Source organism: Amblyomma americanum, chromosome 7, assembly GCF_052857255.1.
Source record: "Amblyomma americanum isolate KBUSLIRL-KWMA chromosome 7, ASM5285725v1, whole genome shotgun sequence".
NCBI lineage: Eukaryota > Metazoa > Arthropoda > Arachnida > Ixodida > Ixodidae > Amblyomma > Amblyomma americanum.
The window spans coordinates 92,389,156-92,417,013 of NC_135503.1; the positions used below are offsets into that span (position 1 = coordinate 92,389,156).

The 27,858-nt window shown below is 48.6% G+C and overlaps 1 protein-coding gene across 1 annotated transcript in view; it reads left to right on the forward strand.

Moving 5' to 3' along the window:
• Positions 1-27,858, forward strand: part of LOC144097931 (endothelin-converting enzyme 1-like) — a 57,489-nt gene that overhangs the window by 25,316 nt on the left and 4,315 nt on the right. The window contains exons 6-8 of the mRNA XM_077630528.1: positions 4,829-5,098; positions 9,865-9,980; positions 23,621-24,187. Of these exons, the coding sequence (XP_077486654.1) occupies positions 4,829-5,098; positions 9,865-9,980; positions 23,621-24,187 (953 nt within the window). The remainder of the gene's footprint in view (positions 1-4,828; positions 5,099-9,864; positions 9,981-23,620; positions 24,188-27,858) is intronic.

Sequence of the window (27,858 nt, forward strand, 5' to 3'; positions counted from 1 at the left end):
TAAGTCAAAATTTAATAATTGATAGAAAAGGAAATTTTGGAGAACACTTAGCAAGGGCAGTCGGTGAGATTCTATCGGGAAATTTAAAACAGCGGAACAAACAGATCTGTGGCTGTACCCAAACGTGGTGGCGCCAAATGATAGCAAGAGCGGGCTGCTCAAACTAAGTCCAAGATGCTGCAAGGGCTCCTCCAGCAACCTTTTTCTCAGAGAGTTGAATCGGCGACAATACAGCCGAAAATTTTCTATAGATTCAGGCTCACAGCAAAATGCACAAAGGGAGAGAGCGCCAAACCCGACTTGTGTAAATAGAAATTTAGAGGGGGGATGCGGCAGCGCAGCCTCGTCAGTGATACTTCAAGCTGCCGAGAGCAACAAATTTTCCTGTTCCAATAATATTTAAGGTGCTCATAATCCGCCGATGTTAAAAGTGTTGTGTCTTGCGTACTTAAAAACGCACGTCGCCGAAATCTAGAAGCTGTAATATAGGCTGTAGCCGGGATGATTGGCAACACGGGGCTGCTGAGGGATGCCTTTGCGAGATTGTCAGCAATCTCATTTACTGCCACACTGCTGTGACCGGGAACCCATGCTAAATGAACAAGGCTCAAATGCGGAGGAAGTAGGGATAAGAAAGTTGTTAAAATGGGACCGTCAACATGTGCAGCGAGGGACGAACACAAAGATAAATAATCAGTAATTACTGCAACTGCTGTAATAGAGGGGTCTAGCTTGCGTAGAGCAAGTACAACTGCTAGAAACTCTGCTTGAAAAATAGGGGTGACATCTGGAAGGCGCAGTGAAAAGGACCAGTCTAAATGCGAGCAAAATATTCCCACACCTGCTTTTTCATTGCATTGCGATGCGTCAGTGGCTATTGCTGTATCTGTAGGTAGGGTCCTCAGATGGATCTTCTAGTAGACAATTTAGAATACTCGGAGGCAAAAGTTTTGCATTATTTGGGAATATGTCGTCGAAAACAATGTGGATAGCGGGCCCATTGCGAAGCGCAGGAACGATATCATAAATGTTTACATCTAAAGGCTGAAGTAATCTTTGCAAAAACACTACCTGAGGGAATTGAGACCAGGGGACACCAAAAAAGTAGGTCGAGCTGACAACAGAAAATGCTTTGGGAACGGTGGAAATGGGATTCATAGATCCTGAGGTAAGTTTGCACAGTTAAAAATTGAAGTCGTGATAAGAGAGGTGGAATTCGGGCTTCAAGGTACAGCACATTGGTAGCCAAAAAATTTTCGGAAGGGCGTGGCACATGCGAAGTGCTTCCCTCTGTAAAAGGACGAGAGGACGAAGTGTATATGTAGCCGAGCCTGAAAACAACACTGATACAAATTCTAAAATTTGCCTGTCATACATTATGTAGATTATTAATAGCGCATCTCTGCGCATGCCGTACCGGTGATGACATAATCTCCGTAACATGCCACACGGCACGAGCCCCTTTCGCCGCGACATGGTCAATGTGAGGTCGCCAGGTGAGTTTGTTGTCATAAATGACCCCTAGGTATTTTAGGGACTGAACCTGCGGTATTATTTTTAACTGGCAAGTGAGAGAGACCACTACAGGAGTGTATAGAGGGAAAACAAGGGTGGCGCACTTGCCAACATTTAACTTCAGGTGTAATGCGCTCAACCAGTGCTCAAGTGTATTCAGATATAACTGCGTACATGGCGGTGGAGAGGAATTGAGCTTAACAGAATATTAAAGAGCACAGGAGAAAGAACAGCTCCTTGCGTTTGTCTGTACCTCTCTGAATGAACACCATTATGGACGGAAAAGAATTCCTTGTTATAAAGGAATGCAGATATCCATGCAACTATATAATCTGGAAATTGAAGAGACTGTAGCCTATGTATCAGGATGGAGTGTTCTACACTGTCGTAAGCTTTGGCGACGTCTAACGTAACCAAAGCCGCGACCAGGCGTTGACGACGAGCAAGGAGAATTCTGCTCTCAAGATCAGCATGTACATTCCATATCGAACACCGTGGCCGGAAACCGAGTTGGCACGGGCTGAGTATAGTTTTGCGGTCCACAATGGCTGACACCCGAACTGTGTTGTTAAACTGCAACACACTCTCGCGCTGTGGACTGCACATCATCTTCATCAAATAATACCACTATCAAACTCATATTCGCGCTTTGAGCTATAGCTCAAAGCGCGTGGTGGTATACGTGGTGATAGCGACAGAGAGATGTGCCCTGCATGCATTGGCACTGGCAACGCTATTGCAGAAACACTGCGCTAGAGCAATACGCCTTGGCGTTGAAAACGTTCCTGTAGAAACGCGGAACTCGAGCATAGGCCGCCGGCGTAGTTTGCTTAAATTGGCATTGACAATGAAAAAGTTACAGACGCGCATAACTGGCTCCCTGAGTCTGTGGACACCTCAATCGCGCTTTCGTGTGCGGTGCGGTGGTGCCCACCAGCAGAAAAACTGTGCTTTCGCACAATATTTCGTGCCTGGCAATGCTAAACCGCCAGCTATTTTTTTATGTAAAACACTGTGTATGCCACCTTTCGCGCATCAACAGCATCATAACTAATCAATGCAGCCTAGGTCTTCTGGTTCGTAGAAAGTTTGCGATGGTCCTTTGCCGCTGTGCTTGAGGCTTTGAGCAAAAAAAAAAAGCATCTGCCAAGACGTACCCATAACAATGAATGAGTATTCGTATCCTGAGCCATGAAGGTCAGAAGCCATGAAGGACAGAAGATCATGAGCCACAGCAGTCGTGAAGAAACCAAACTTACTTTCGTTCGCCGCTCGCAGCATTAATAGAGGCGCTTCGGTACAAGCCCGCTTATCGGAGACTGCACATGTCGATTCGTGGCTCCGATGCTGCACCAACTCAGCTCGCTGAAGCCTCCCGTGATCCATTAACATTAATATGCAGCTGTTGGCAGGTGTCAGTTCCTGAAGCTGCACTGGCCGTCCGTTCTTTCATCCCAGTTTTAATCTTCGGCTCGCAATCTAGTTGCCTCCTCTGGCAGGCCGGCTTTCGGAGCTCATGCAGGGGCTTCGCACCGGCGTCACAGCTTCCCCCATTTCGCGGTTCCAACTTCGTGCCGTGCTTTTTTTTTTCACTGAGAGATAGTAGCTGCTTTCTTAAACCCCAAGTCCATCATTCTTAAACAAAAATTTTGAAACTTGAAAAATTTTAAGATGCTGTTACGGAAATACTGAACGTAGTGGTTCATTCTTCTGATATGTAGCAAAATCTTTCTTTCAAAGTGTTTCCATCGATCGCGTCGAACAGTTACGACTGACATAGAAAACCAATAGGCAATGCTTTTGACAATAGCAAAAACGTTAATAGAAAGTAAATGAAATACTGCCGTCGAGTGATTTGCAGATATAATAATTGTTGTAGTGAAAACTTACATTATATGAAAAAATGCGTTCATCAAAGGTTTCCCGCTCAAGAATGCTTTCGTCCAGAATTGTTGGCTATTTCATGAGTAAGTGGAATAAGTACCTGTGGGATGTCCTTAATAGGAGTGCGACGCACGCCCGCAGTGATATACACGCGGCAGCACGCAGGCGCTCACAGTCTCAAAAGAACCATTTTGGGTCACTTAAACTGGCAAAGTGTCACAAAACGTAGACGGTCGCATTCACTTCGGCAGCATGACTGCCGGCTCATTAAAATCACTGTAGGGCTGACCTGAAGGAATGGCGGCATTTGTTAGCGGTAAAGGAAAGACTTAGGTCGTGTTTCGGGGTATTTTATTTCGTTGCCGCTTTCAGATAAAGCACCACGAGCTCAATTACCTTGATAAAATCATCAGGATACATCACGTTTCAAGGCTCTATTTCTCAGGTACCGGTTAAGTTGTTGGCGGTATCGATGCATTTAATTTGCCTTTTTTGCTTTTTGTTCAGCGATATGTTTCTTCATTTCTTAAAATCTCCTATGTGCTTTCTGCGCCGTTAGGAAATAACATTTACCCAAGAACGCCTGATGAACAGCGCGGCTCAATCATTCTTTGAGGCGTCTTCTTGGTGCCTGATGTTCTTAATCACGAGGTGCACGTTTTTACGGATATGTGCACCATCTGAGCTCCATAATATAAGCCATGCACTGGGTCGGAAACTTTTCTTCCATTCTGCATTCACAGCGAGGTCGCCCACTGGACGTGAAAGTAATCGTTCAAGAAGATAAGGCTGCAAAAAGCTCTTCGAGATTTAAAAAGGTAAGAGAATAGACGGTACAGAGCATAAGCTTCGGCGTAAAGAGAGTGCAAATACATTAGCTGGTTTCGCCTTAAAATGTTTCACTGCTTTGCACGTGTACCTCCGCACATGGGCATAAGCCTACCGCGAAAAAGCTCCAGCGGAACTCTTCCTCCATCATGCTGTGAGAAAAAAAATAAACGACGGGGCACATCTCCGCGATAGCGCGTCACATTCGCGAACTCACTTCCTTCAGTCAGAACATAGCAGAGGCAGTTTACCTGCGGGGCTAATCTTTCAGTCTCAGTTAATAAATATATAGCACACCAAATATGCTACTACAACGTAGGATCAGAGCTGATAATGCATGGAGCGAATAAATTCCACGCAGCCTGACATAAACAGCAAATTTTGGGAGACGCTGCAGGAGTTGCACCACTCTGATACCAAAGAGAATACCATAGCTGTAGCCGTTAGCGTGTACAGAATGACAGCAGTGATAAGAAAGAACAAAAAAGTGGGATCATTTTTACGACCTAAATGCGTTGTCTTGAAGTGCACTTGCATTCTTAAGCTCTGAAGTGCACTTGCATTCTTAAGCTCTGTCTCGCTCTGCCTGGTGGAATGACAGGTGGCGGCACCAAAAAAGGCCAAGCGCGTTGACGAAGAAGGCCTGCACGACCTGCTCACCAGCCTGCCCACCATGGCCACCTCCTCGTCCACGGTGCACCAGCCGAACGCCGGCCCGCAGCTGACACGCGAGCAGCGGGAGCGGCTCCTGACTGCGCTCGAAGCCCTGGCCTGCCTGATCTTCGTCGTCATGCTGTGCGTCTTCTTCTTCTACGGCGTCACCAGGACGAAGCCGCTGTGCCGCACCGACGCGTGCCGCTCCTACGCAAAGGTATACGGGAGGAAGCGAAGGTGCAATTGCGCTCCTGCTCTAACATGCGGTTTGTGGGCGGCTCAGCCGCGGCCGTAAATGTGTCGAGTAGATCCTATATGAAAGATATCGATTTTACTGCTATGTCTTCATCACAGTAACAGCATCCGAGCCGCCGGCATCGTACTTTGTACGAACGCTTGGAAGTCGAAAACGGTGGCTCTAGTAGTGGGACCTCAAAAGATTCTTCAGTAGAGCTCATGTGTGAACGTGTGGATGTGTGAGACGCCATGTCCTCTAGAAAAAGTGGCTGGAGCCTAGGTGCCTCAATACCAGAGCCTTAAGCCGCCGGGGGGACTCAGTGGTTATGGCGCTCAGCTGCTGACCCGAAAGACGCTGGTTCGATCCAGGCCGCGGTGGTTGAATTTGGATAGAGGCAAAATTTTACAGGTCCATGTACTGTGCAATGTCAGTGCACGTTAAAGAACCCCATGTGGTGGAAATTTCCGGAGCCCTTCACTACGGCGTCCAGCATAGCCGGAGTCGCTTCGGGACGTTAAACCTCCATAAACTATAAACCAATACCAGAACCAATAGGGCGGCGACTCCCATTGTTCGATTAGGCGGTGCTCTATGGTGTTGCAGATCATGGGGACCTCGGCTTTCATCATGAGGCATCAAAATTTCAGCGCATGCTCAAGACACTCCAGCTCCGTACGTAAGTTTACCATCGATTGCTTTAATGATTAACTAAAGAGTAGACTAGTCTAATGCCATAATGTGATTACAGTCGATGTTCAGACCAATAGCCAAGCTGCGTGCATTAACGCGATAGCGTTAGGAGGCCCGTTGAGCAGAAAATCCGGATTCGTTGTCGGCGGGGGCTAGAGCGAAAAACCCCTAAAGAAGCATCCTGGGCTACCCCACATAGGTGGCAGGTTCCCCCTTGGTCACGCGGCCTTGAGACGGCATAAACACCTGCTCAGCGCATTGGGAACAAACCGCCCACCATGACATGTGGCAGTTAAATTAATGATTGGTTGTGATTCACAAGCCCCAGCGATGGCAACACCTGCTACCGCAGTGCAATGCATTGACGCTTCGCTTAGCCGCTGCACCACTGCGTCAGGAGCGGCATGAGGATTCCCATCAATCTATGAATGGAAAGCAGTGAACGGGAAGTAGAGAGTGATAGGTTCGGCATATCTCTGCATTAATCCATTGACGATATCGCTTCATTCTCTTAAAGATGAGCTGAAGTGTCACCTCCAGTGTTTCTATTCCTGCAGGGTTTGTAATTTTGTCTGCACTTTCTGGCAACAATGGCCTCAAAAGTGTGAGGAGGAAGCCAGTATGAAAAAGACATGTTGATACCTTCTCAGTAGAGAGATACTTTATTGTAGTCGGCGCTTGAGCGTCCTGCAAAATAGGGCCAATAAATAAAACTACCTTCGGCAATAAAGTTCTCGCTTTCTAAACTTCGTGCCCCTCCCCGTTTACACCACCTTCATCCTTTCCTTCGTGTTGCTATGTGCTGTGTACGCACAGAGCGAATCATTAGAGGTACTTGGCATAGCACGATACACGATGCGCTACCGCGAACCGATTCACGGCTCCAGCTGCGTTTGTGCTGGTCCAAAGGCGAGCGCACCTGCTACTCAGCAGTCGCAGCTACGCCCCCGCTGAAGCGGATCACGGTAGCAGATCGCGCTTTGCCATATCTCTGTTTTGCGGTTTTAGTACATGCTGAAGATCCCCCACAAGGTAGAAATTATTTCGGAGCTATCAGAAGTGAGGCTGTTACTGCGCGTCTTTCCTTTCCTAAAAACCAATTTTCAGTTGTCTTTTTCAAGGTGAGCCAATCACCACGCCTTTTTTTTTTCTTTCAGAACCAACACCTCGTGTGCCATAAAGTTTGAGCGGATGTTGTGGGGTAAGCAGCAGAGAGAGTGCGACCAATGGCTAGCAAGAAATCCGATGCGCGCACGTAGCTACAGTCTAGCAGTGCTGAATGCGCCTGAAACATTGGGAAGGCACAGGAAAGCGGAGGAAGATGCGGCGAATAGGAGGAAAACGAATAGAGTTATAGCATAGCGCGATCCGCTACCGTAATCCGCTTACGCGGGGCGCCACTGCGCGTAAGCAGAACGCCATTGGGGTGCCAGATGGCGCCACGTTCCCGTCAGCTGCCTGCGCGCCTGCCGCGCCGGGGCCAATGAGCACGCACGTAGCGGTGTCCCGCGGAAGAGGATGATGGCAGCGGATCGCACAACACGCTATGCTATAACTCTCTAATAGAAACCTTTAACATGCCGTGTACCGTGTTACCGTTACCGGAGTACCGGAAGCCCGCCCACCTCCTTTGAGCACGCGCTGATCGGTCCTGGTGCTGCAGGCGCGCAGCAGCTGCAGGGTACCTGGCGCCATCTGGCGCCGTCAAGGCAATTTGCTCATGCGCATTGGCTGTGAGCGGGCTCCAGGTATTCTCGTACCGGTGATGGTAGCAGGGTATACGGTATGCTAAAGGTGTCTAGTGCAGGAACACGGAAGCGATGCAATGTTTCCGTCAAGGCTGCCGGCGTGTATTCATTCCGCGATTGTATCTCACGCGACCGGAAGGAGACGCTCGGCCATGCGACAACAGCCTATTATGCGCAGGCGAAGGCCGAGTGAGAGCTCCCAGATGGTGAGTGTCTTTCGTGTAATTAAAAAAAATGATGGTCGACTTGCGTAGTTTGCAACCAGTCTTCACTTCGGTTGCGAGGTGTTCAGATCCACTGTTCAAGGACGGCAGTTTGGTTAGCGATTATTCGTCATTATACTTCATAGACCCCTGGGAGCTTTCATACCCCTCCTGGCGCAGCAGTGGTAGAGCGGTCAAGCGATGCTCCACTGCCCTTCTATGACAGGTGCTGCCATCGGTGGGACTTGGGTTGCGAACCAGCTGCTCTTCCCAAGCAGGCTCTCACGATTTTTCTACCGCCGGACACGGCGGGCGGGTAGCTTGGTGTGTGTATATATATATATATATATATATATATATATATATATATATATATATATATATATATATATATATATATATATATATATATATATATATATATATAATGGGCAGGTTGCCCATCACCCAGTGAGCAGGCGAGCAGCATGCCACAGAACAAGCTTCAGAAAAAAGACAAACAGAAAACGTCTAAATGCTGGGACCTAAAACTGACTGTTTGCACTTGTCACGGATCATTGAGACTGAGGTGCTATCAACAGGGGAAAGCTGGTAGCCTTATTGTGCGTCGTCCCGGATGATGTCCGACGGCCCTGAGGTGAGCGCACCTGCCACTGAGCAGTCGCAGCTACGCCTCCGCGGAAGCGGATCGCGCTATACAAATCCGTTTACTTCGATTTCAATGCACATTGAACATCCTCACGTGCTCGAAATTATTCCTGAACCCTGTACTGCGGAGCTTGTTCCTTTCTTCTTCGACTCCCTTCATAGCTTCCCACACGAGGCGGTTGCGGGGTCCACCGAGAAGTGAGAAATGTAAACTGGGTGTCTTAGATCTCGAAGTTCACATTTGGCATGACAACTAATGAATAAACGTGCAATAATTCAGTCAATGAATCAATCAATAAATCAATCGATCAATCCCTCAATTATTCGTCTATAGTATTGGAAATAGGTTTTGGGAAAGAAAATGACGCAGCAACCGTTTCACCTCTCGGCGGACATCACAACCTCGCCGTTACAACCTCACCGTTAGACATTAGGTGAGAAGATTGTGAAAGAAAAAGGATGTGCTCTAGTGGAGGGCTCCGGAATAATTTCGACCACCTGGGGATATCGTTAAAGGGCACTGACATCGCCGCGCACACGGACGCCTTTTGAGTTTTGCTTCCACCGAAACGCGGCCTCCGCGGCTGGGTTTGAAGCCGAGTTCTGTGGCTAAGTAGACGAGCGCTCTAACCACAGAGCCACCGCGGCGTGTGCCCTCTAGCTACGCAACGATTGGGAGAGAGGGACAAGGTACGAAATAGAGACAAGCACCGCTGCCTTGTCTGTTTTGCAGAGGTTCTTTACTTATGCAAATATCCACTGCGTTATAGCAGCGCTTGTATAGGTGGTGTAAATATTTAAATCATTGAACCATTTCATTAGTTCAGATCTACATGGAAATTCATGTACATGGTTTAAATCAGTTATTCACACCTGATGGTATTTAAACCAAATGGTTTCAACCGCGCAACTTTGGTGTTTAAATATCGTTGAGATATCTTAGTACTTCAACTGAACCGGCAAAAAATAAGGCTGATTGAAGCTCACCGTGTAATGGCTATGGATTCATTTTGAGTAACGCGAAATACATAAATATCCGCTTGCTAACATTTAAGTGCCCGTGTTCATGTGGCCGATGATTAATTTTGTATCTTTGATTATAATGCGCGTCTTGAACTTTGCAGCTTACATTTTGCGTGGTAAATGAATAAATATATGATGCGTGTATGAATAAATCGATACATTGATCAGTAGATCAATCCATTCATTATTTCGTCAAAAGCACTCTGTCTGAAAGATACCGGGCTCGTGACATAATGGTCATAATAATTTGCTAGTACTCTTAACTAAATCTACGCGCCTTTGAGCGTAGTGTGCTGCACTATATTTTAGCTCCTCTCTTTCTTCGCACAGGAGAGAACGAGAAACTATTACTTCTTTGTACTGACCCTCGCTTTTGTATATAGGCACCATCAAAGCTGGCATCCGCCAATATACACTGCGCATGCTTTTGCAGCTTCTCCTCGAAATGCTGAACGATTCTGCGAACCCCTGCGAAGATTTCTACAGCCACGTCTGTTCAAGATGGGACGCCCAGCATCTCGACACATTCAAGGAAGGCATATACCTGAAGTACGTCTCTACACGCACTTCTCGCGGCTGTCTCAACTTCTGATTTCAAAATGACATTCCATTAGCAATAAATGCGAAAGTTCGTATATGACATACGACAATCTGGCTGTTGGACAGCCGGTAATGTAATGTAGGCAGTCAGATTGGCGGAGGTTCAATATTGGTTAGAGGTTTTAAAGTACTACAATTTTTGTCCGTAAAGTTTCGAGACTGAGTCTATTAAAAAAATGCGTTTAACATTGAAATCATTTGCGCAGAACCCCTTCGATATAGTCTCCCTTGCAGTCTATAAACAGTTTCTAACGCTTCTTCAGGTCTTGGAAACCGTTAGAAAACGCTTCTTTTGGCAAGGCTGTCAGCTCCTTTGTCGTGGCGTCTTTCATGGCCTCCACGCTCCCCATCCTGCGACCTTTTAGGGCTCTCTTCACACGAGGAAACAGGAAAAAATCGCACGGGGAGAGGTCAGGCGAGTATGGCGGATGGTGAAGTTCAGTAATGCTGTGGTTGGCGAGAAATTTTGTCACGCGGAGAGCAGTGTGCGGCCCTGCGTTATCGTGAGGAAGGCTCTATTGTCCAGATGCCCATTAGTCAGGGCGACGTCGTCGCAGTGAACCACGCATGTATTGGAGCACGCGGATATAAAACTCCTAATTCACCGTCTGCACTTGTGGGACGAATTCGTGGTGTATGAGACCTCTGGCTTCGAAAAAAAACTTTGAGCATCGTTTTTGTTTTGGTCTTCTGTCGCCGCAACTTTCTCGACGCCGGAGAGCTTGTAGACCGCCATTCGGCACTCTGCCTCTCTGTTTGAGGATCGTATTGAAAACACTATGTTTCGTCTTCAGCAATGACGCTGTCGACGAATGCAGCATACTTCTTAGCCACGGAGAGCAAATCAGCGCTCACTGATGCGCGCTTGTCCTTCTGGTCCTGTGTGAGGGAGTGGTGGTGGTGGTAGTGGTTTTATGAAAAATAATAGTAAAAAGGAAGGAAAAGATTTTTGCTAGCCCCGGCATCTGCCATCGATACTGAAGCACCTGAGCTGGGGCAGCGGAAATAAAGGATAGCAGGCAGAATGGAGAAATGAAATGAAAAAGGTGAGGGGACAGGAAGAGAGGATATAGGGAGAAGTAATATGTACAAAGTAATTACACAATAAGAAATGTGTCCATGTTGTGCGCGTGACTAGTTCATTTTAGAGGAATTAAATCAAACACGCGCACAGCACTGTGTTGGTTACAACTGGAGTGGGGCGTCCAGTTATTAATCGTTCAAGGTAGAACTCGCGGAGCGTTCAGTAACTGCGTGTAACTACCTGACGGAGAACAAACGGGACGTCAAGCGGGTGTGTTCGAGGAATGCACAGAGGCTCACCAAAGTTCGCTCACGAGTGCGCGCACTGCCCTGCGGCCACAATAGAGCCTTGATGGAGTCTGGTAGTATGCTCTGCGCCCTATAGGCCACGAGCATATCGCGACGAGCATCGGCGAACGCGGTACAGTGAAGTAGCAGGTGTTCTAGTGTTTCCCCTGCACCGCATCCGTCGCACACATCACTCGTCGCGATTCTGTGACGCACCCGTCGTTCCCAGGGCCACACGCAGCCAATGCGCGCGCGGAGGATGATTGCACGTTGTGACCGTGTAAGTGCGCGACAGCCGGTGACACTGTCGATGCGCTCACCTCCCGCGACGTGTGGGTCGGGGTGCTGCTTTCGGAGATGGTCGTGGATGGCCGCACGCACGTCCTCCAGCGCAAGGGGCAGATCGCTGGCAGGTAGTTGGTGTGCAGCTGTGGCGAGGTAGTCAGCTTCTTCGTTGCCGGCGATGCCGCAGTGACCGGGCACCCACTGTGCACGCACGGCACAACCTCTCTGCGCGAGGCATTCGATGCGCGAGCGAATTTCCCGCACTAGTGGGGTACCGCGGCCGTTAGATTGCAGGCGGCTGAGGGCGGCGCGGGAGTCACACAGCAGAGCACTCCTGGGCGGCGGAGGGCCGAGGGTGAGCAGCAGGTCCAGCCCGAGCCGGATCCCCATCAACTACGCCGTGGTGGAGGAGCCCAGGGAGGCTGCGTGTTGCTGGCTGTGCAGTCGCAGGGCGGGGATTGTGGCCGCCGCAGCAAGGGAGCAGCTGTCGCGGGCCACTGAGCCGTCGGTGTACACGAGGAGATGGTCCTGGAGCTCTTCGTGTATGACGGCTCTGGCCAGCTGCTGCACAGCACATAGGGGTGTGCTCCGCTTTCCCGCAATGCCGACGATCTCTCGCTGTACCTCCGAGGCAGCAGGCCAGGGCGCACAGGAGCCGTAGGGGGAGGGCCTTGGGTCAATTGCTCATACACGAGCAGCGCCGCGCCCATTCGTGAGCGCGGGTGCGAGCGCATACGCTGCAGCAGCGAGCCGCCGTCCGGTGCGCGGTGAAGCCGGTCGATGTGATTCTATGCCCTGCGCGCTGCTTGGAGCTCAAGTGGCCACGCTCCTGCCTCGGCCAACGTTGCGGCGCACTGCGAGTTTTTGGGAAGGCCTAGGCACACGTGCAGGGACCTGCGGTGCTGAAGCTCGAGTTTCTTCCAGCACGGCTTGCGCACCGTGACGAGCGGCAGTGCATAGAGCACCGCCCCCAAAGCTGCGGCATTGTATAGCCGCAGCGCGGTGAGGGAGTGCGGCACAAGTCTGGAATTCAGCTTTCGTTTCCCCAAGTTCTCAAGCAAACTTTTGTGGCATGTTATTTTACTAATGTCGAGAGCATCTGATAGCGTGCGGACTGTAATGGTGCGGTCTTGCTGCACGATTTCCCCTATCCGAGCCACGTTGTTTTCATTCCGTGCGGTTGAAGGGCGTCCCTGCCTTGTGTCGTCTTCCACCGACGTTCACCCCGAAACGAACCTCTCGTGCCACTCGAAAACTCGCGCCCACGATAATGTCTCGTTGCCGTAAGCGTCACGATGGAGTGGCTGTCTTGCCAACCTTTACACAGAATTTTATTTTTACCCGCTGTTCGAGGTGGATGTCCATGTCTGCACATTCACACACAGTAGGATGTGCAGTCGACTAGAGACAACGTATTTTTTACGCGTAGTGCCATCTACCGGCTGCCACAGCAATTAACATAAATACCGCAGGTTAGCCCGAAAAGATGGCGCTACACATGCGCACCAACATTCGTTTTGAGGAATCATTTCCAGAGAAAAAAATAAATCAGTCTCGAAAACTTACGGACAAATCTTGTAGTTATAACTGCTTAAGTTAAGGAGACTGTGTGAAAAATTTATATAATGAAGCCATGAGACGAAAGCGGGCATTAAGAAACAAAAGAGATAAAAAACAATATTACGGTCAGTGTGGACGAAGCAGTTCGAGCGTGCGCACCTCGCGGAGCAGAAAGGAGTCTAAAATATGCTCTGCCATAGCGCAATTCGCAGCCACCATTTAACATTCGAAGCAGGCGCTGATCATTCGGAAGCTTTTGTGTCTTGTAGGAGCAATGTTTTTCTAAAGATTTATAAAATCACCGAAAATGTAGAAAGGAACTCTTATCTTCATTTAAGGCAGTGCGTAGACCATTGCTTGCCGGCACTCCTAGTGAACGTATATATGCGTTGGCAAGAGTTATGGGACTTGATTGCGCTGCCGAGAGTGCTCGAGCGTAAGCCATTACGTGTGCTCTCTGTCATCACGCTACAGGTTCGAAAAAACTTGTAGAGCTTAGCTTGCCGACTCAGCGGATGCATCAGCTGGAGCTGTTATAGCTTTGGTTTAGCCATAAAGCCATGCTTTATGCGAAGTGGTGACTGCAATCCGAGGAGCAGAACGACAGCGAAGATGGCGTCTAAAGATAAATTTATTTGGGGCTGACTTGCACCCACAATGGACTGAATCACTCGGCGGTGGCGTAGCAACAAACGTGCTCGGCGGTCGTCGAACAGAATGCCCGCCGCTGTCGGCCGTGCTCAATTTAAAGCTGATAGCGAACTTTCTAGATAACGCGTGCAAAGCTACTAGAACATTCTGGAACAACCTAGAATCAGCTCTGCCTGGCTGCGATCAATCGAGATAAAACCTAGTCGCGTATTGCGTCGCAAACAAAGCGATAAAGCGGCGTGCCGGCAGATTTGTAGAATGAATAAAGACTGCAAAAATTTGCGACATTACTCCCCTCTCAAAGAAGCATCGACCCGATGCACTAAAACAAGTAACGCGACTAGCAACAAATAAAACGAATCTTGCAAAAGTAGAGTGTGGAAATACAGCGTCCTTTAGCGCGCATAATAGGGCTTCAGACGGACGACATGGACAACGTCTGGTCGTACGCGGCGTCGCTGGGATGCAGTCATTGCGTAAGGGATGACTTCATAATCCAGTTCACCTAGCCGACGAAGAACCTTGTACGGACCAAATATCGGCGCAAAAGCTTTTCACTCAATCCATGGCGGCGAATGGGCGTCCAAACCAGACTTGGTCTCGCTTGCATTCCGCGTTGCGTCTTCGTAGGTTGTAGCGTCTGGCGTCGGTCCGCTGCTAATCTTTGATCCGTAATCAGGCAAGCCGTCGAGCTGCTTCTGCGCGTTGAAGGTAGGCGGCGATGTCGACGTTCTCTTCTGTAACGTTGGGCAGCATGGCACCTAGCGTGGCCGTGGCTTCCCTGCCATGGACAAGCCCAAAAAGTGTCATCTGGGTGGTCTCCTGCACTGCGGTGTTGTAGGCGAAGACGACGTAAGGCAGGATGACTTCCCAGGTTTTGTGTTCGGCATCGGCATACATGGCGAGCATATATCGGCGATGGTTTTGTTCAGGCGCTCGGTCAGTCCGTTGGTCTGCGGATGGTATGCAGTTGTCCTCCGGTGGCTGGTTTGGCTGTAACGCAGGATGGCTTGCGTTAGTTCCGCCGTTGATGCTGTTCCTCTGTCCGTGATGAGCACATCGGGGGCTCCGTGTCGCAGAAGAATGCACTCCACGAAAAATTTGGCGACTTCTGCTGTTGTTCCGTTCGGTAGGGCTTTCGTCTCGGCGTAGCGGATCAGGTAGGTAGTCGGTCGCTATGATGATCGACTTATTTCCAGATGTTGACATTGGAAAAGGGCCAAGCAAGTCCAAGCCGATCTGCTGAAAGGGCCTTGGGGGAGGTTCAATGGGGTTCAGAAATCCTGCTGGTCGTGTTGGAGGGGCCTTTCGTTGCAGACAATCTCGGCAGGCTTTCACATAATGTGCGACATCGGCAGACAGTCGGGGGTAAGTAATGCTTGTCTTGAATGCGGCGGAGGGTGCGAGTAAACCCGAGATGTCCAGCTGTCGGCTCGTCGTGTGAAGCGTGTAGAACTTCTTCGCAGAGACAAGCAGGTACAACAAGGAGGTAGGCTGTTTTGTTCGCCGTGAAGTTCTTCATGAGGACATTTTCCTGTACACAGAAGAAAGTCCTCGCTTGAATGAAGCGGGGGGGGGGGGGGGGGGGGGGGGGGGAGGTGAAGAAACTTTGCTTTGCAAGTACTCGATGAGGTGTTTTAGGTCGGCGTCCGAGCGTTGCTGCTGAGCAAAAGAGCTGGGGCTGATGAATCTCTGGGAGGCGTCCTCATCGTCATCCGGCGGCGGTTTATCTACAGGGGCTCGTGAGAGGCAATCGGCGCCAGAGTGCTTGCGTCCGGACATGTAAACGACGGTGACGTCAAATTCCTGGAGACGCAGACTCCATCGAGCGAGGTGGCCAGAGGGGCCTTCAAATTGGCAAGCCAGCCCAGCGCGTGGTGATCGCTGACCACTTTGAACGGTCGTGCTTACAGGTGGGGCGGAATTTCGACGTTGCCCAGATGATGGCAAGACACTATTTCTCAGTTGTCGAATAGTTAGCCTTGTCTTTGGAAAGGGAACGGCTATTCTATGCGATGACTTTCTTTAGCCCGTCGCTTTTTTGAACGAGGACGGCGTCTAGTCCCACGCTGCTTGCGTCGGTATGAACTTCAGCATCGGCGTTTTCATCAAAATGCGGGAGGATCGGTGGGGAAAAATGACGCCGGAGTTCTTTGAAGGCTTCTGCTTGCGGCGCTTCCAATTTAAATGGCACGTCTGCCTTCGCCATTTGGATCATGGACTCGGTTATGCGCGAAAAGTTTTTCACAAATCGTCGGTAATATGCGCACTTCTTCCTTATCGGCCGGCGGTGAAAACTGTTCAATAGCAGCGGTTTTCTGCGGGTCTGCGCGTACTCCCTCCTTGCTAACGATGTGGCCTAGAAATAGCAGCTCTTCATAGGCAAATCGGCAGTTCTCTGCTTTCAAAGTTAGGCCAGACGACTTGATGGCGTCTAGTACTGTTCGAAGTATTTTGAGGTGCTTTTCAAAGTTCGAGGCGAAGACAACGACGTCATCTAAATATACCAGACAAATTTTCCACTTCAGTCAGGCCCGCCAGCACTGCACCCATTATTCGCTGAAACGTAGCTGGTGCGGAACGGAGACCAAATGCCATCACATTGAACTCGAAGAGCCCATCCGGAGTGATGAATGCTGTCTCCTCGCGATCTCTTTCGTCGACCTCAATTTGCCAGTAGCCGCTCTTGAGGTCCATCGACGAGAAATATTTGGCGTTGCAGAGGCGGTCCAGTGTGTCGTCGATGCGGGGGAAGGGGTAGACGTCCTTCTTTGTTATGTTGTTCAAGCGGCGGTAATCAACGCAGAATCGAAGTGCGCCGTATTTCTTTCTCACTAGAATAACCGGTGCCGCCCATGGGCTGTTTGAAGGCTGGATGACGTCGTCACGAAGCATTTCTTCGACTTGGTCCCGGATGGCTTGTTCTCGCGGTAGGGGCTTTGACGGAGAGGTCGGGCGTGTTGTTCGGTTATAATGCGATGCTTGGCGCCTGGCGTTATTCGGACCTTCGGCGACGACGAAAGACACTCCCTGTAGCTTCGAAGCAGATTTCGGACCTGGTCTTGTCTGTTCCGGGGCAGGGCTTGGTTGATGTTGAAAGTGGGCGATTTCTCTTGGTAAGCCGAATCTTCTGTGGATGGGTCGGAGAGGGCGAAGTCTAGCTCGTACGTCGGATATTTCGTCGAAGAAAGCAATCGTCGTTCCTCTGTTAATGTGCCGGTATTCTTCGCTGAAGTTAGTCAGCAGTACTTCGGCCTGGCCATTGCGTAAATGTGCGATGCCTCTTGCGATGCTGATTGCTTGGGCTAGAAGGAACTGCATGTTCCCCTCGATGATGGCTTCAGCGTTAATGGCTTTCGTGGCGCCTACGGTCACGATAACGCAGGAACGGGATAGGACGCTCACTTCATCCTCCAGGACACTCAGGGCAACGTGATTTTCCAAAGTTCTCATCGAAAGGATGGCCTCGTCCGTCGAAAGCGTGATCAGCTTGGATCGCAGGTCGATGATCACCTGATGCTCATTAAGGCAATCCATGCCCAAGATCACTTCGCGGGAGGATTGTGGTAGCACAACAAAGGTCGCAGGATAGGTATGTCCTTTGACAGTCACTCGCGCTGTGCATCGTCCTGATGGCGCAATGGAGTCCCCTGCGATGCGAATTTGTGCGCCGTCCCAAGCCGTTGTGACTTTCCTCAGCTGCGCAGCGAATGTTCCATTCATCACCGAGTAATCGGCTCCTGTGTCGACTAGAGCGGTAACTTTCCGGCCGTCGATAGCCACTTCTAAGTCGGATGTCCTGGCTCTTGCATTGCATGTCCCCCTCGGCGTCGGGTCACGGCTTCGTCGCGTATGCGAGTCGCTGGTGGGGCGTGTGGTCGAAGCTTTTCTGGGTGGCGGCGTCATTTTGAAGGCAGTTTGCTTCGTGGTCGTGGTTGTCATTTTGCGTGGTGTCGGTGCAGCGAGTGTCGGTTCTTCATGCGGCGTAGCTGGTGCAGCGTCTTGATGGGGCGTGGTCGGTGGAGGAGCTTCGGCGTTTCGCTCGTGAGCCACCTCACCTCCAGAGGTTGCTGTCTTTAGTTTCCCCTACGAGGGCTGCGAGACCTTCCTCGTATCGCGGCTGCATAGCTGCGGCATGGCGACGCAATGCGCGAGGTTGTCGATGATAGTGAGAGCGAAAGGCGGCTCGGCGTGTACTCCTCTCGACGCAGGCACTCGTCGATTTCCTGCGGACGTTGGCCGAAGTGTGGTCGTGGGGCGTCAACGGCAAATCCGTGAAGACCGACACGTCGATACGGGCAGTGACGAAGGATACGTCCGGCCTCATCGCAATGAAAGCACAACGGTCGGTTGTCGGAAGTCCTCCAGGCGTCGCTTTTCCTGGGGATTGAGCGTCGGTAATAGGCTGGGAGGGTGGGGGCTAAGAGGCGGCGTTGTGGAACAAGTGGCTCATCTCGGGGAGGACGTAGGTGTTGTCGTTGAGGCTGAGGAGTCCTTACTGCAGCGCCGTAGGTCATGCCCTTGGGTTCTGTGGCCGTCGGGGTGCCAAGTGCCTGTTGCACTTCTTCGCTTAGCACATCCATCAGAGTCGCTGTTTGCGGCTGTGAGGAGGATGACAGTAATCGGTGTTGCTTCTCTCGGACGATTTCGCGGATAATTTTCCTGAAGTTGTCGCTGGTGGTAGCCGTCGTGTCCGAACACGACGGCCAGCACCATTGCCCTTCCTCTGCACAGGCAGAGGAAGGGGCAATTGTTCTGCGAGCTCGGACGTCGAGGGTCTTCTCAATCGTGCAGGCTTCTTGCATGAATTCCTTGGCTGTTTTTGGCGGCTGGTGGACGAGGCTGCCAAAGAGTTGTTCTTTTACGCCGCGCATCAAAAACTGAACTTTCTTTTCCTCGGTCATCCCGGGGTCGGCGCGGTGGAATAGGCGCTTCATCTCCTCGATGTAACCGCGGACGGGCTCATTCGGAAGCTGGATCCTGGACTTGAGGAGTCGTTCGGTTCTTTCTTTCCTCACGACACTGGCCAATACCTTCAATAGTTCACTCTTGAATAGCTCCCATGTCGTAAGGGACGACTTGTGGTTTTCGTACCACATGCGTGCGGAGCCATCCAATGAGAAAAATACGTGTTCAATTTTTGCCGCATCATCCCACTTGTTGGATGAAGCCACGCGCTCAAATTGGTCCAACCATTCTTCGGGGTCTTCGCCAAGGGATTCTTTGAAAGTTGCCGGCACCCGCGGCTGCTGCTGTATGATCAGTGTCGACACCTTCAGCGAAGTTGCGGTGCTCGTAGCAGCGTCTTTTCGCTGTCTGGTGCGGTCCGGAAGGATCCCGAACTCAGGCTCCTCTCTCTGGAGACGTCGGCTGGCTCGCTGAGCTGCTGGCTTGTCCTCGGGTGCAAAGCGCTGAGGGCTGGCGTCACGACGTGAAGGGGGTGTCCTGAACATGGAAGCTAACCCAGCACTCCCACCAGATGCCACGAAGTGCTGACTGCAATCCATGGAGCAGAACGACAGCGAAGATGGCGTCTAAACAAAACTTTATTTTGATTGACTTGCACCCACAATGGACTGAATCACTCGGCAGCGGCGTAGCAACAAACATGCTCGGCGGTCGTCGAACAGAATGGCCACCGCTGTCGGCCGTGCTCAATTTAAAGCTGATAGCGAACTTTCTAGATAAAGCGTGCAAAGTTACTAGAACATTTTGGAACAACGTAGAATCAGCCCTGCCTTTCTGCGATCAATCGAGATAAATCTATTCCCGTCTTGCATCGCAAACAAAGCGACAAAGCGGCGTGGCGGCATATTTGCAGAATGAACGAACAATGCAAACATTGGCGACAATATGCGTTGGCAAGAGTTATGGGACTTGATTGCGCTGCCGAGAGTGTTCGAGCGTCGGCTATTACGTGTGCTCTTTGTGTCATACCGCTAGAGGTTTGAAAAAACTTGTAGAGATTGGTTTGCCGACTGAGCGGATGAATCAGCTGAAGCTGTTATAGCGTTGGTTTAGCCATAAAACCCTGCTTTCTGTCATAGAACCACCTTCAGATACACATTCCGCTGCCCTCATAATAACCTCTTCCCTCCGCGCTAGCCATCTTTTCGGATCTTCTCGTTGCAGCCATTTTCCTGTTGGGCATTCCTCCGCTTTCGTCATAACCTTCGAAGCAACCAGGCCGCCCGTCGTATTTCACCTTTGCTCTTTCACCTGTCGCACTTAACTTCTCCTTCCTTTTCCCTAAACGTGGAAGACTAAGTAAACAAGTTCTTACGGCTCACGCTGTAGATTCCATGGCGAAATGGAGGCCTATCTGAATACACCAAGGCTGCAACAGATATCGCTGTAAAAAAAAAGATAGTATTAGTGGCACACCCACAAAACCCTCAGTGGAAGTAGGGCGATAACAAATTGCCGCCGGTTGCGACTGCGGACACATTACCGCGCCTTCCCTCTAATCTTCCTCTGAATGTAGCTCCCGTATGCAATGCTGTATTTTGCCGAGGCTGTCTTTTTCTTCGTGTCCCACTTTCTCTTCTCCCAAGCTCACTTGTATGACATAAATAACGCATTTCCTATTACATATGCGTGGCCAGTATGCAGCGTATGCTCAGCGTAGTCACCTAATAAGACTTGGGTAAGTTTTATTGGCACTGAGGAGAGTTTTAACGAGCGTTGTCATCAAAGTGAGCCCTGCACTGCGGACACAGATGTGGATCTGCAGAAATCTGGCTTGCAGGCCTATATTGATATCGTTGTGTATGCACTGTCAGTATGCGGCGAACTCTGCCCATTAGCGCCGAAATTTGATCACGCCTATGGAGCAGATGACAGGCCGTTTAGATTGTAGCACTCTTAAAGACATGACTGGAATTCTTAATTGGCGCGTTCGAGCTCGTGGAACGAAAAGTTTTACAAGAGTATGTAGCAACAAGCCTGATCGTAAAATCGCAACCTAAGCGTCTCTGGTAAAGTATGCATTTTCTTTCTGAATAAAAATGAAGGCTACATGTGGGCTTCATATGTTATCAGTTAGCTTCACCCTTAAACCTACTATTTTATGCTCCGGCGGCCACTAGATGGCCTACTGACGAGGTCGACAGAAAATCTAAAATTGTAAAAATCCATTCTGCCCAGGTTACCTGGTTCGCTCAACAAGCGGACTGCCTTAGGCTGCTGTTATGAAACTTGAGGGAGGAAAGAAATATGTCATACTGTATAACTGCAGTGCTCCTGCTGCTGTAGCTCTTGCCAGGATCAGTGCACAAGGAAAATAAACATCCTGCCGGCCAGTGTTGGCATGTAAACTAGTGTTTTATTCACCAAGACATAGCTATTGGCAGCAGTTACCAAATGATCAGTGGTAGTAAAACGGACTGCGAGAGAAAATACAACGACCTTGTTTCCTTTCAAAAACAAAAAGACAAAAGAAACGTGGTTACGTATTTGTTCTTTACACTCGTGGGTGGGCGGTTTTTTATCGGCCAAGCTCACTCACATTCAGTCACTGCTAACATATGATCAACACTGAGCTTAGTAATACAAAGTTAGTGTGGCCTCGCATGTTGCCGTGTCTGTATATGACGCACCCTTCGGTTGCGTCTGAAAGAAAAACGAAGGTTGCTTCGTGAATCTTGGGCTTAGTATTTGCTCACAGCATTTTCGTAATATATTCACAATATTAAACTCCAATGAAGCTCAAGACCGATCTGAAAAAGGATTCAGGAAGAGGTTCTACAAGTATGAAATTGGTACAGCCATTCACAATTTCAATGAAGCTTTAGACAAATACGAAAAAAAAGTGATGTTCTATTTTTAGATTGCACAAAACTATTTAAAAGGTGCCGAATAAGAAGCTTATTTTCAAATTAAAACAGATTTGCAGGTTGTACTACAGCTTATCTACAACACGGGACGCAGTTTGTAGGGATTTTCGGTTCTTGCTATGCATGACGGCCAGTAACTTCCGATGTTCTTCAGGGAAGTGCGTTTGGGTTGCTGTTTTTCTCTATTCATGTAAATTCTGTAGCTTCTCTATTAATGAAGGTGTCAAAACTGGTCTGTTCGCTGTTGGTGTCATAATGTATATACCCTTGTTTCTTCCGTTTCCAACCAACAACACCGACAATAAGCTCTGTACAATGTCCTTTACTGGAGGGAAAAATAAGTGTCCAGAAAATGGTTCTCTTGAGTATATCTAGGACAAAAAAAAATCCATTTCACTTTCACTACTTTATTAATGGCGTTTTGGTTACATGAGTGACCAAGCACGGATATCTCTTTGTTCCGTTAAAGTAGAAACAGTGGTGCACCTAGCAGCTCCAACTTCTTCGCATTAAAATATTCTATAAGGGCAAAAATCAAATATGCCGCCAATATTTAGAGTCCGTCAAGCAAAAAAGGACAATATACAGCTGTAAAAGGTGCAGAGACGCGCAGTACTCCTTACATTTAGTTCAGCCGCCGCGGTGGCTGAGTGGTTATGGCGCTCAGCTGCTGGCCCAAAAAACGCAGGTTCGATCCCGGCCTCGCTGGTCGAATTTCATTGGGGGCGAAATTCTAGAGGCCCGTGTTCTGTGGGATGTCAGTGCACGTTGAAGAACCCCAGGTGGTCGAAATTTCCGGAGCCATTCACTACGGCGTCTCTCATAGCTTGAGTCGCTTTGGGGCGTTAAACCCGTATGAACCACAAACCACCTTACATTTAGTGCGTACAACAGAACTTATTCCCCATCGTTATTAATGACAAGAAACCATATCAGACCTCTGCATGTAAAAAGTAAGACTGCACGCATGTTCTTGCTGCACCAACTAATTCATGGCAAACTAGGACTTTTTCCAGACCGGTATGTACCGTTTTAGAAATGCGTAGGTTGGTATCTTTAACGTGCACTGACATCGCACAGCACACGGGCGCCTTAGCGTTTTTCCTCCATAAAAACGCAGCCGCCGCGGTCGGGTTCGGAGTTCCCGGGTTCGAACCCGACCGCGGCGGCTGCATTTTTATGGAGGAAAAACGCTAAGGCGCCCGTGTGCTGTGCGATGTCAGTGCACGGAAAGATCCCCAGGTGGTCGAAATTAATCCGGAGCCCTCCACTACGGCACCTCCTTCTTCCCTTCTTCTTTCACGCCCTCCCTTGTCCCTTCCCTTACGACGCGGTTCAGGTGTCCAACGATATATGAGACAGATACTGCGCCATTTCCTTTCCCCAAAAACCAATTAAAAAAAATTATCAACACTATTACAGCTTAACACTATACATCGTGCAAAACTAACGTTTTGTTTTCATTTTTTCTTGGAAAAATTACCGATTGGAATGCCCTACTTGTGACTGATATCGGCTGTTCACTTTGGCAGGACACTTCATAATATATTTTAGGTACATGGTTCTGTATATTCTGCAACTTTATTTGTTGCAGTTGTTTTACTGATACATTCCTGCTTTTGTATCAATTTATGATTATATCTTTCTGCCTTCCTTCCTTGCGCCAAAAGAAAGGCCTCCAGTATTCTGTTTAGAAACAAAAATCAAACATAACATTTCAGTTTATTGACTGATCGCCACACCCGCTATAGGCTTTTCACTTTTGCTGAGGTCAAGTAAACAAATGCCTGCTTTTGAGGCGATTTTGCGGGACTTTCCCGCAGCACGTGCAACCATGCCTTAAGATCAGCTGCTGTGGCTGCAGGCGCTAGAGGCCGCTGAGCGTCGTATGAAAATCTGGACGATCCCTCTTCAAACACCGAATAATCGCGGTGCGTTCCTTCGCAGGTTCATCGAACGCGTCTCCGACAGGAACCTCCACACTGCCGTGCCAGCGCAGAACCAGAGTGCGGTGCAGAAGGCCGCGCAGTTCTACCAGTCGTGTTCGCTCGTTTACACTACGGGTGGCGAGCGAGAGCTGAGCACGGTGAGACGCTTGCTGGCCGACTTCGGTGTCTTTTGGCCTCGGCTGAGCAACGCCTCCAACCTGCTCCGCATCTGCTTCGCAATGTCCGCTGTCCTGGACTGGGCACCCGTCATCCTCTTCTCGCTGACACGCCCTGGGCACATCGTGGTGACGCCGGCGCCCTTCTATGCTTTCCTGCTTGGGCGGAGGCGAGCCATGCTCAGCAGCAGTAATGACGGCCGCGAGTACAAGTCCTACTTTAGCCACATGGTGGACACCTTCCGCAAACAAGAGCTGGCCTCCGATTACCTCTCCTACTACGAGTTGCTCGCTATGGAGTCTCAAGTAGTGCCGGCGCTGCAACAGGCGTACACGGCTGCTGACGGCGTGATTATAAATAATGGGACACTCGACGACATCCTAAAGCTGGCTGGCGAAGCTATACCTAGGTGGGTCTCTTTGTTCCTGAGCGATTGTGGAGCGTAATTTAGTCTAGTTTCGACCATTATGGTTATATTTTGCTGAGTTATAGAGCACTCAAACATTCATATGCAGCCCTAATTGCACTGCCGTTCGGGGCAAGCTTGCAGAGCATCTGCATTCAATCACTTGTTTAATTATTTACTTATTGATTCAATACTGCTATGCTCCCCTACTCCGATTAGCTGGTGGTATGTTTTAACCAGTTTCGAGCAGAGCAGGGTATGGATTCGTGGCGATCGGAGAGAGCATGAACGTGCCACGTGCCCGGTCAAAAGTGACCGATGAGAAGGAGCAACTGTACTACACTGCTTAAGCAAGGGGCATGTAGCTAGACTGTTGCCGAATTGAAGGCTATCTTAAACTTAGAAATTTCGCTAGAGTGACGAAGACGTTAACTGCGGCCTTTGCCCTCTCTTGAGAGAAAGAACATTGTGGTGAAATTTCAAGAAGTCAGCGTGGAAACATGAGGGTGGACACAAGAAGTCACATAAGACATTCACCAGCGCTTTTTATTTTGGCCTTCCAGAACTCTACTGGTAACTCCCTAGATGCTTTTTTGTAAGTTATCAGAACATCACCTCCATGTTGGTGTTATGACAATCAGTTTTTTCTGCATCGTAGAGGTATTTTTATTATCTCGTAAGCAGCACCGATTTTATGTGGGCTTTTTAAAGAATCTTATATTGACCGCCAACTGGCAGAGTCATTCCAAGGGGGTTCGATTTTAAAAGTTTCTGACATGTCGATGACTTTTAATCCTTTTAAGGTCTTGCAACTTTACATGCTTGAATAGGCTATTTCGCTGGTTTTTTCTACTATTATTTAACTTCTACGAGGTTTGGTATGCATGCATAAACTTCCTGACAATTATCACTTAAGTTGTTAGATCTCAAGCTGAAATCCGTGGGGACCATCTTTGTGTGTGTACTGTCACCCACCAACTAAATGCCGTTGAGCTACTACTCGGCGTATTCCAAGGTGGTGAAGAGAGCTACAGAGCCGTTTTGCTTAAAATGCGCCCTTCGGCAATCACGCTCTTATAAGCTGCGAGATGATTTTTGAACGATCAGGCTTCCCGTCTCTTGACAGCTGGCTTCCCAGGGCAGGTCATATTTGTTTATTTATTTATTTATTTATTTATTTATTTATTTACTTATTAAATTGAGTTGTGCAGGATCCTATTTTGATGATGCGTATTCTAACTTCGGCCGCATTAGAGTTTGAAGTAAAAGTAACTTCAAATGAGATGAAACCTGAGAGAAGTTTCGGCGTATGTAACCAAGGGCACCGTTTGCAATGATAACGACATATTCTATGTGCATGCGCCAGGAGAAGTTGTAAGTGATGTGAACCCCCATATATTTATAAGATAAAACGTTCCATAATGAAAATTCATTTAAGACGAGTTACATTGGAGTGAGATGGACATAATTTTGCATTTTGATATACTGAGAACTGTAGACCATCACTGAAACCAAATTAAGTCGTTATCAAGGTCCGACTGAAGGAGGGAACTATCGTTAACGTAATGTATTGCACGAAAAATAACATAGTCATCAGCAAAAAGCTTAAGGAAAGAGTTAATGCCAATCGGAAGGTCATTCATATATATCAGAAAGATCAAAGAAGCCAGAACAGACCCATGGGGAACACTAGATGTTATGACACATGGGGACGATATAGAGTCGTTAGCTGATGCAAACTGGGTGCGGTTAGTTAAGACACATTCAAGCCATTTAAAAAGATTAAGGTCAATATTAACTGAACTCATTTTAAGAAGGAGTGAGTGATGCGATGCCTTATCGAAGCCAAGAAAGATGCAGTCGGTTAGTAAACCACTATCCAAAGACGATATTAAGATAGTGAACCCGTGCTGACAGGGGCTTAAGAAAGAGTTACTTTCCAAAAAAAGCGAGATAAGAATTTATAATGTGCTCTAGAAGTTTACAAGGAATGCTTGTTAATTAAATAGGTCTGTAGTTAAGGGGAAAGTTCGGACGACCTTGCTTGAAGAGTGGACACCCTCGCTACGTTCCACTCAGCTGGCATTGTCGCGTTTTCGACACACTGGGTGTAAAGGTGCGCGAAATATATGCTGGAATAAACAGAACTGTTCTCCAAAAATTTCTAATTAATGTTGTCGACACCGCAACTGGATGATAACTTGAGGCTCTGGATTAACTTCACAATGCCAGCAAAATCTATAGCAATATAACAATGGCAATATCTATGGCAATATGACATCGGAAATATCAGCAGTCACTGGAATCCTCCTGCGAAAAAAAAAGGCGCCGGAAAATGAACTGTCCTCTCCCCTTCAAAGCCAATTGTGGTCCATTATGTGCACGAACTTTCCCACAACCTGCAAAAAGTGGCCGGCGTGCACCTGGGCCCTCAGCGTTTTCAACACTCAACAAGCTGTGAAAGCTTTGTCCTCGCATTGCTAATTCTTGTGACGGTAATAAACGAAGAAGCATGGGAGCGCCTACGCGGACAGCGCCACAGGTGTGGTGTAAAGAATCCACCTTTCATGCGGGGCATCATACGCAGGCCGAACAGGCCGCCGCAAAAATGACCGGCTAAAGGAGCACACCAGAATGCAGAAAACAATAAAAAACGCAAACCATGTGCTGCGCTTTGCTTCGTGTGTCAACACGTGTAGGGCAGGATTTGAGAATCCGAAGATTCTGGACAGGAACAAGAATGAAAAGCTCGGCTTCTGCTGGAGACCAGTCAAAAGGTTGTCTCATAGTTGCGTGTGCGACAGTTTTCTACACATTTATTCTGCTCAACTGGTATTTTTAAATTCGCTTTGTTAGAAGAAAACGCAGTTGCTTGAATGTGTGCCTCAACTGCCCCTCTCCGCGCATGCTCCCTTTTCTCTATATATTTTTAATTTATATTTACCTTGCAATGCTCAAGAGATGCATTGTGTAAGAGGGGTGAAATGAAAAGTAAGCGCACAAAATAGACGAAAAACACATGAGCTCAGATAATAAAATATAGCAATTCACAAGTGATATGAAGAGCAAGAAAACTATACTCCCTAGAAAAAAAAATAGGGGAAATGCACAAAGTATCATACAAAAGCCAGCGTAAACATTTCAGATATACAAGAGGACGACTGCGCATCAGCAGAACCAACCGGGCAATAGTTTGAAGCAGCTTAAAACAAATTTATATGAATCATAAGTATAGAAATGACGGGCTAAGCGTTATCAACGAAGTAATAATAATAATAATAATAATAATAATTGTTTTTTTTGGGGGGGAAGGGAATTGGCGCAGTATCTATCTCGTATATCGTTGGACACCTGAACCGCGCCGTCAAGGAAGGGATAAAGGAGGGAGTTAAAGAAGAAAGGAAGAAGAGGTGCCGTAGTGGAGGGCTCCAGAATAACTTCGACCACCTGGGGATCTTTAACGATCAACGAAGTGCTTGAGAAGATGTTCACGATAGGTGTTATGATTGCGCTACATGGTGATGCAGTCAGAAAGATAGTTCCAAAAGCGAATGGCGCGCGGGATTGACGACCGGTTAAAACCATGTGTACAGCCATAAATGCAGGCGTAGCTGTAGCTATTATGCAATCCATGTGATAAATAGGAGAGACGCTGTCTATGTGCTGGCGACGAA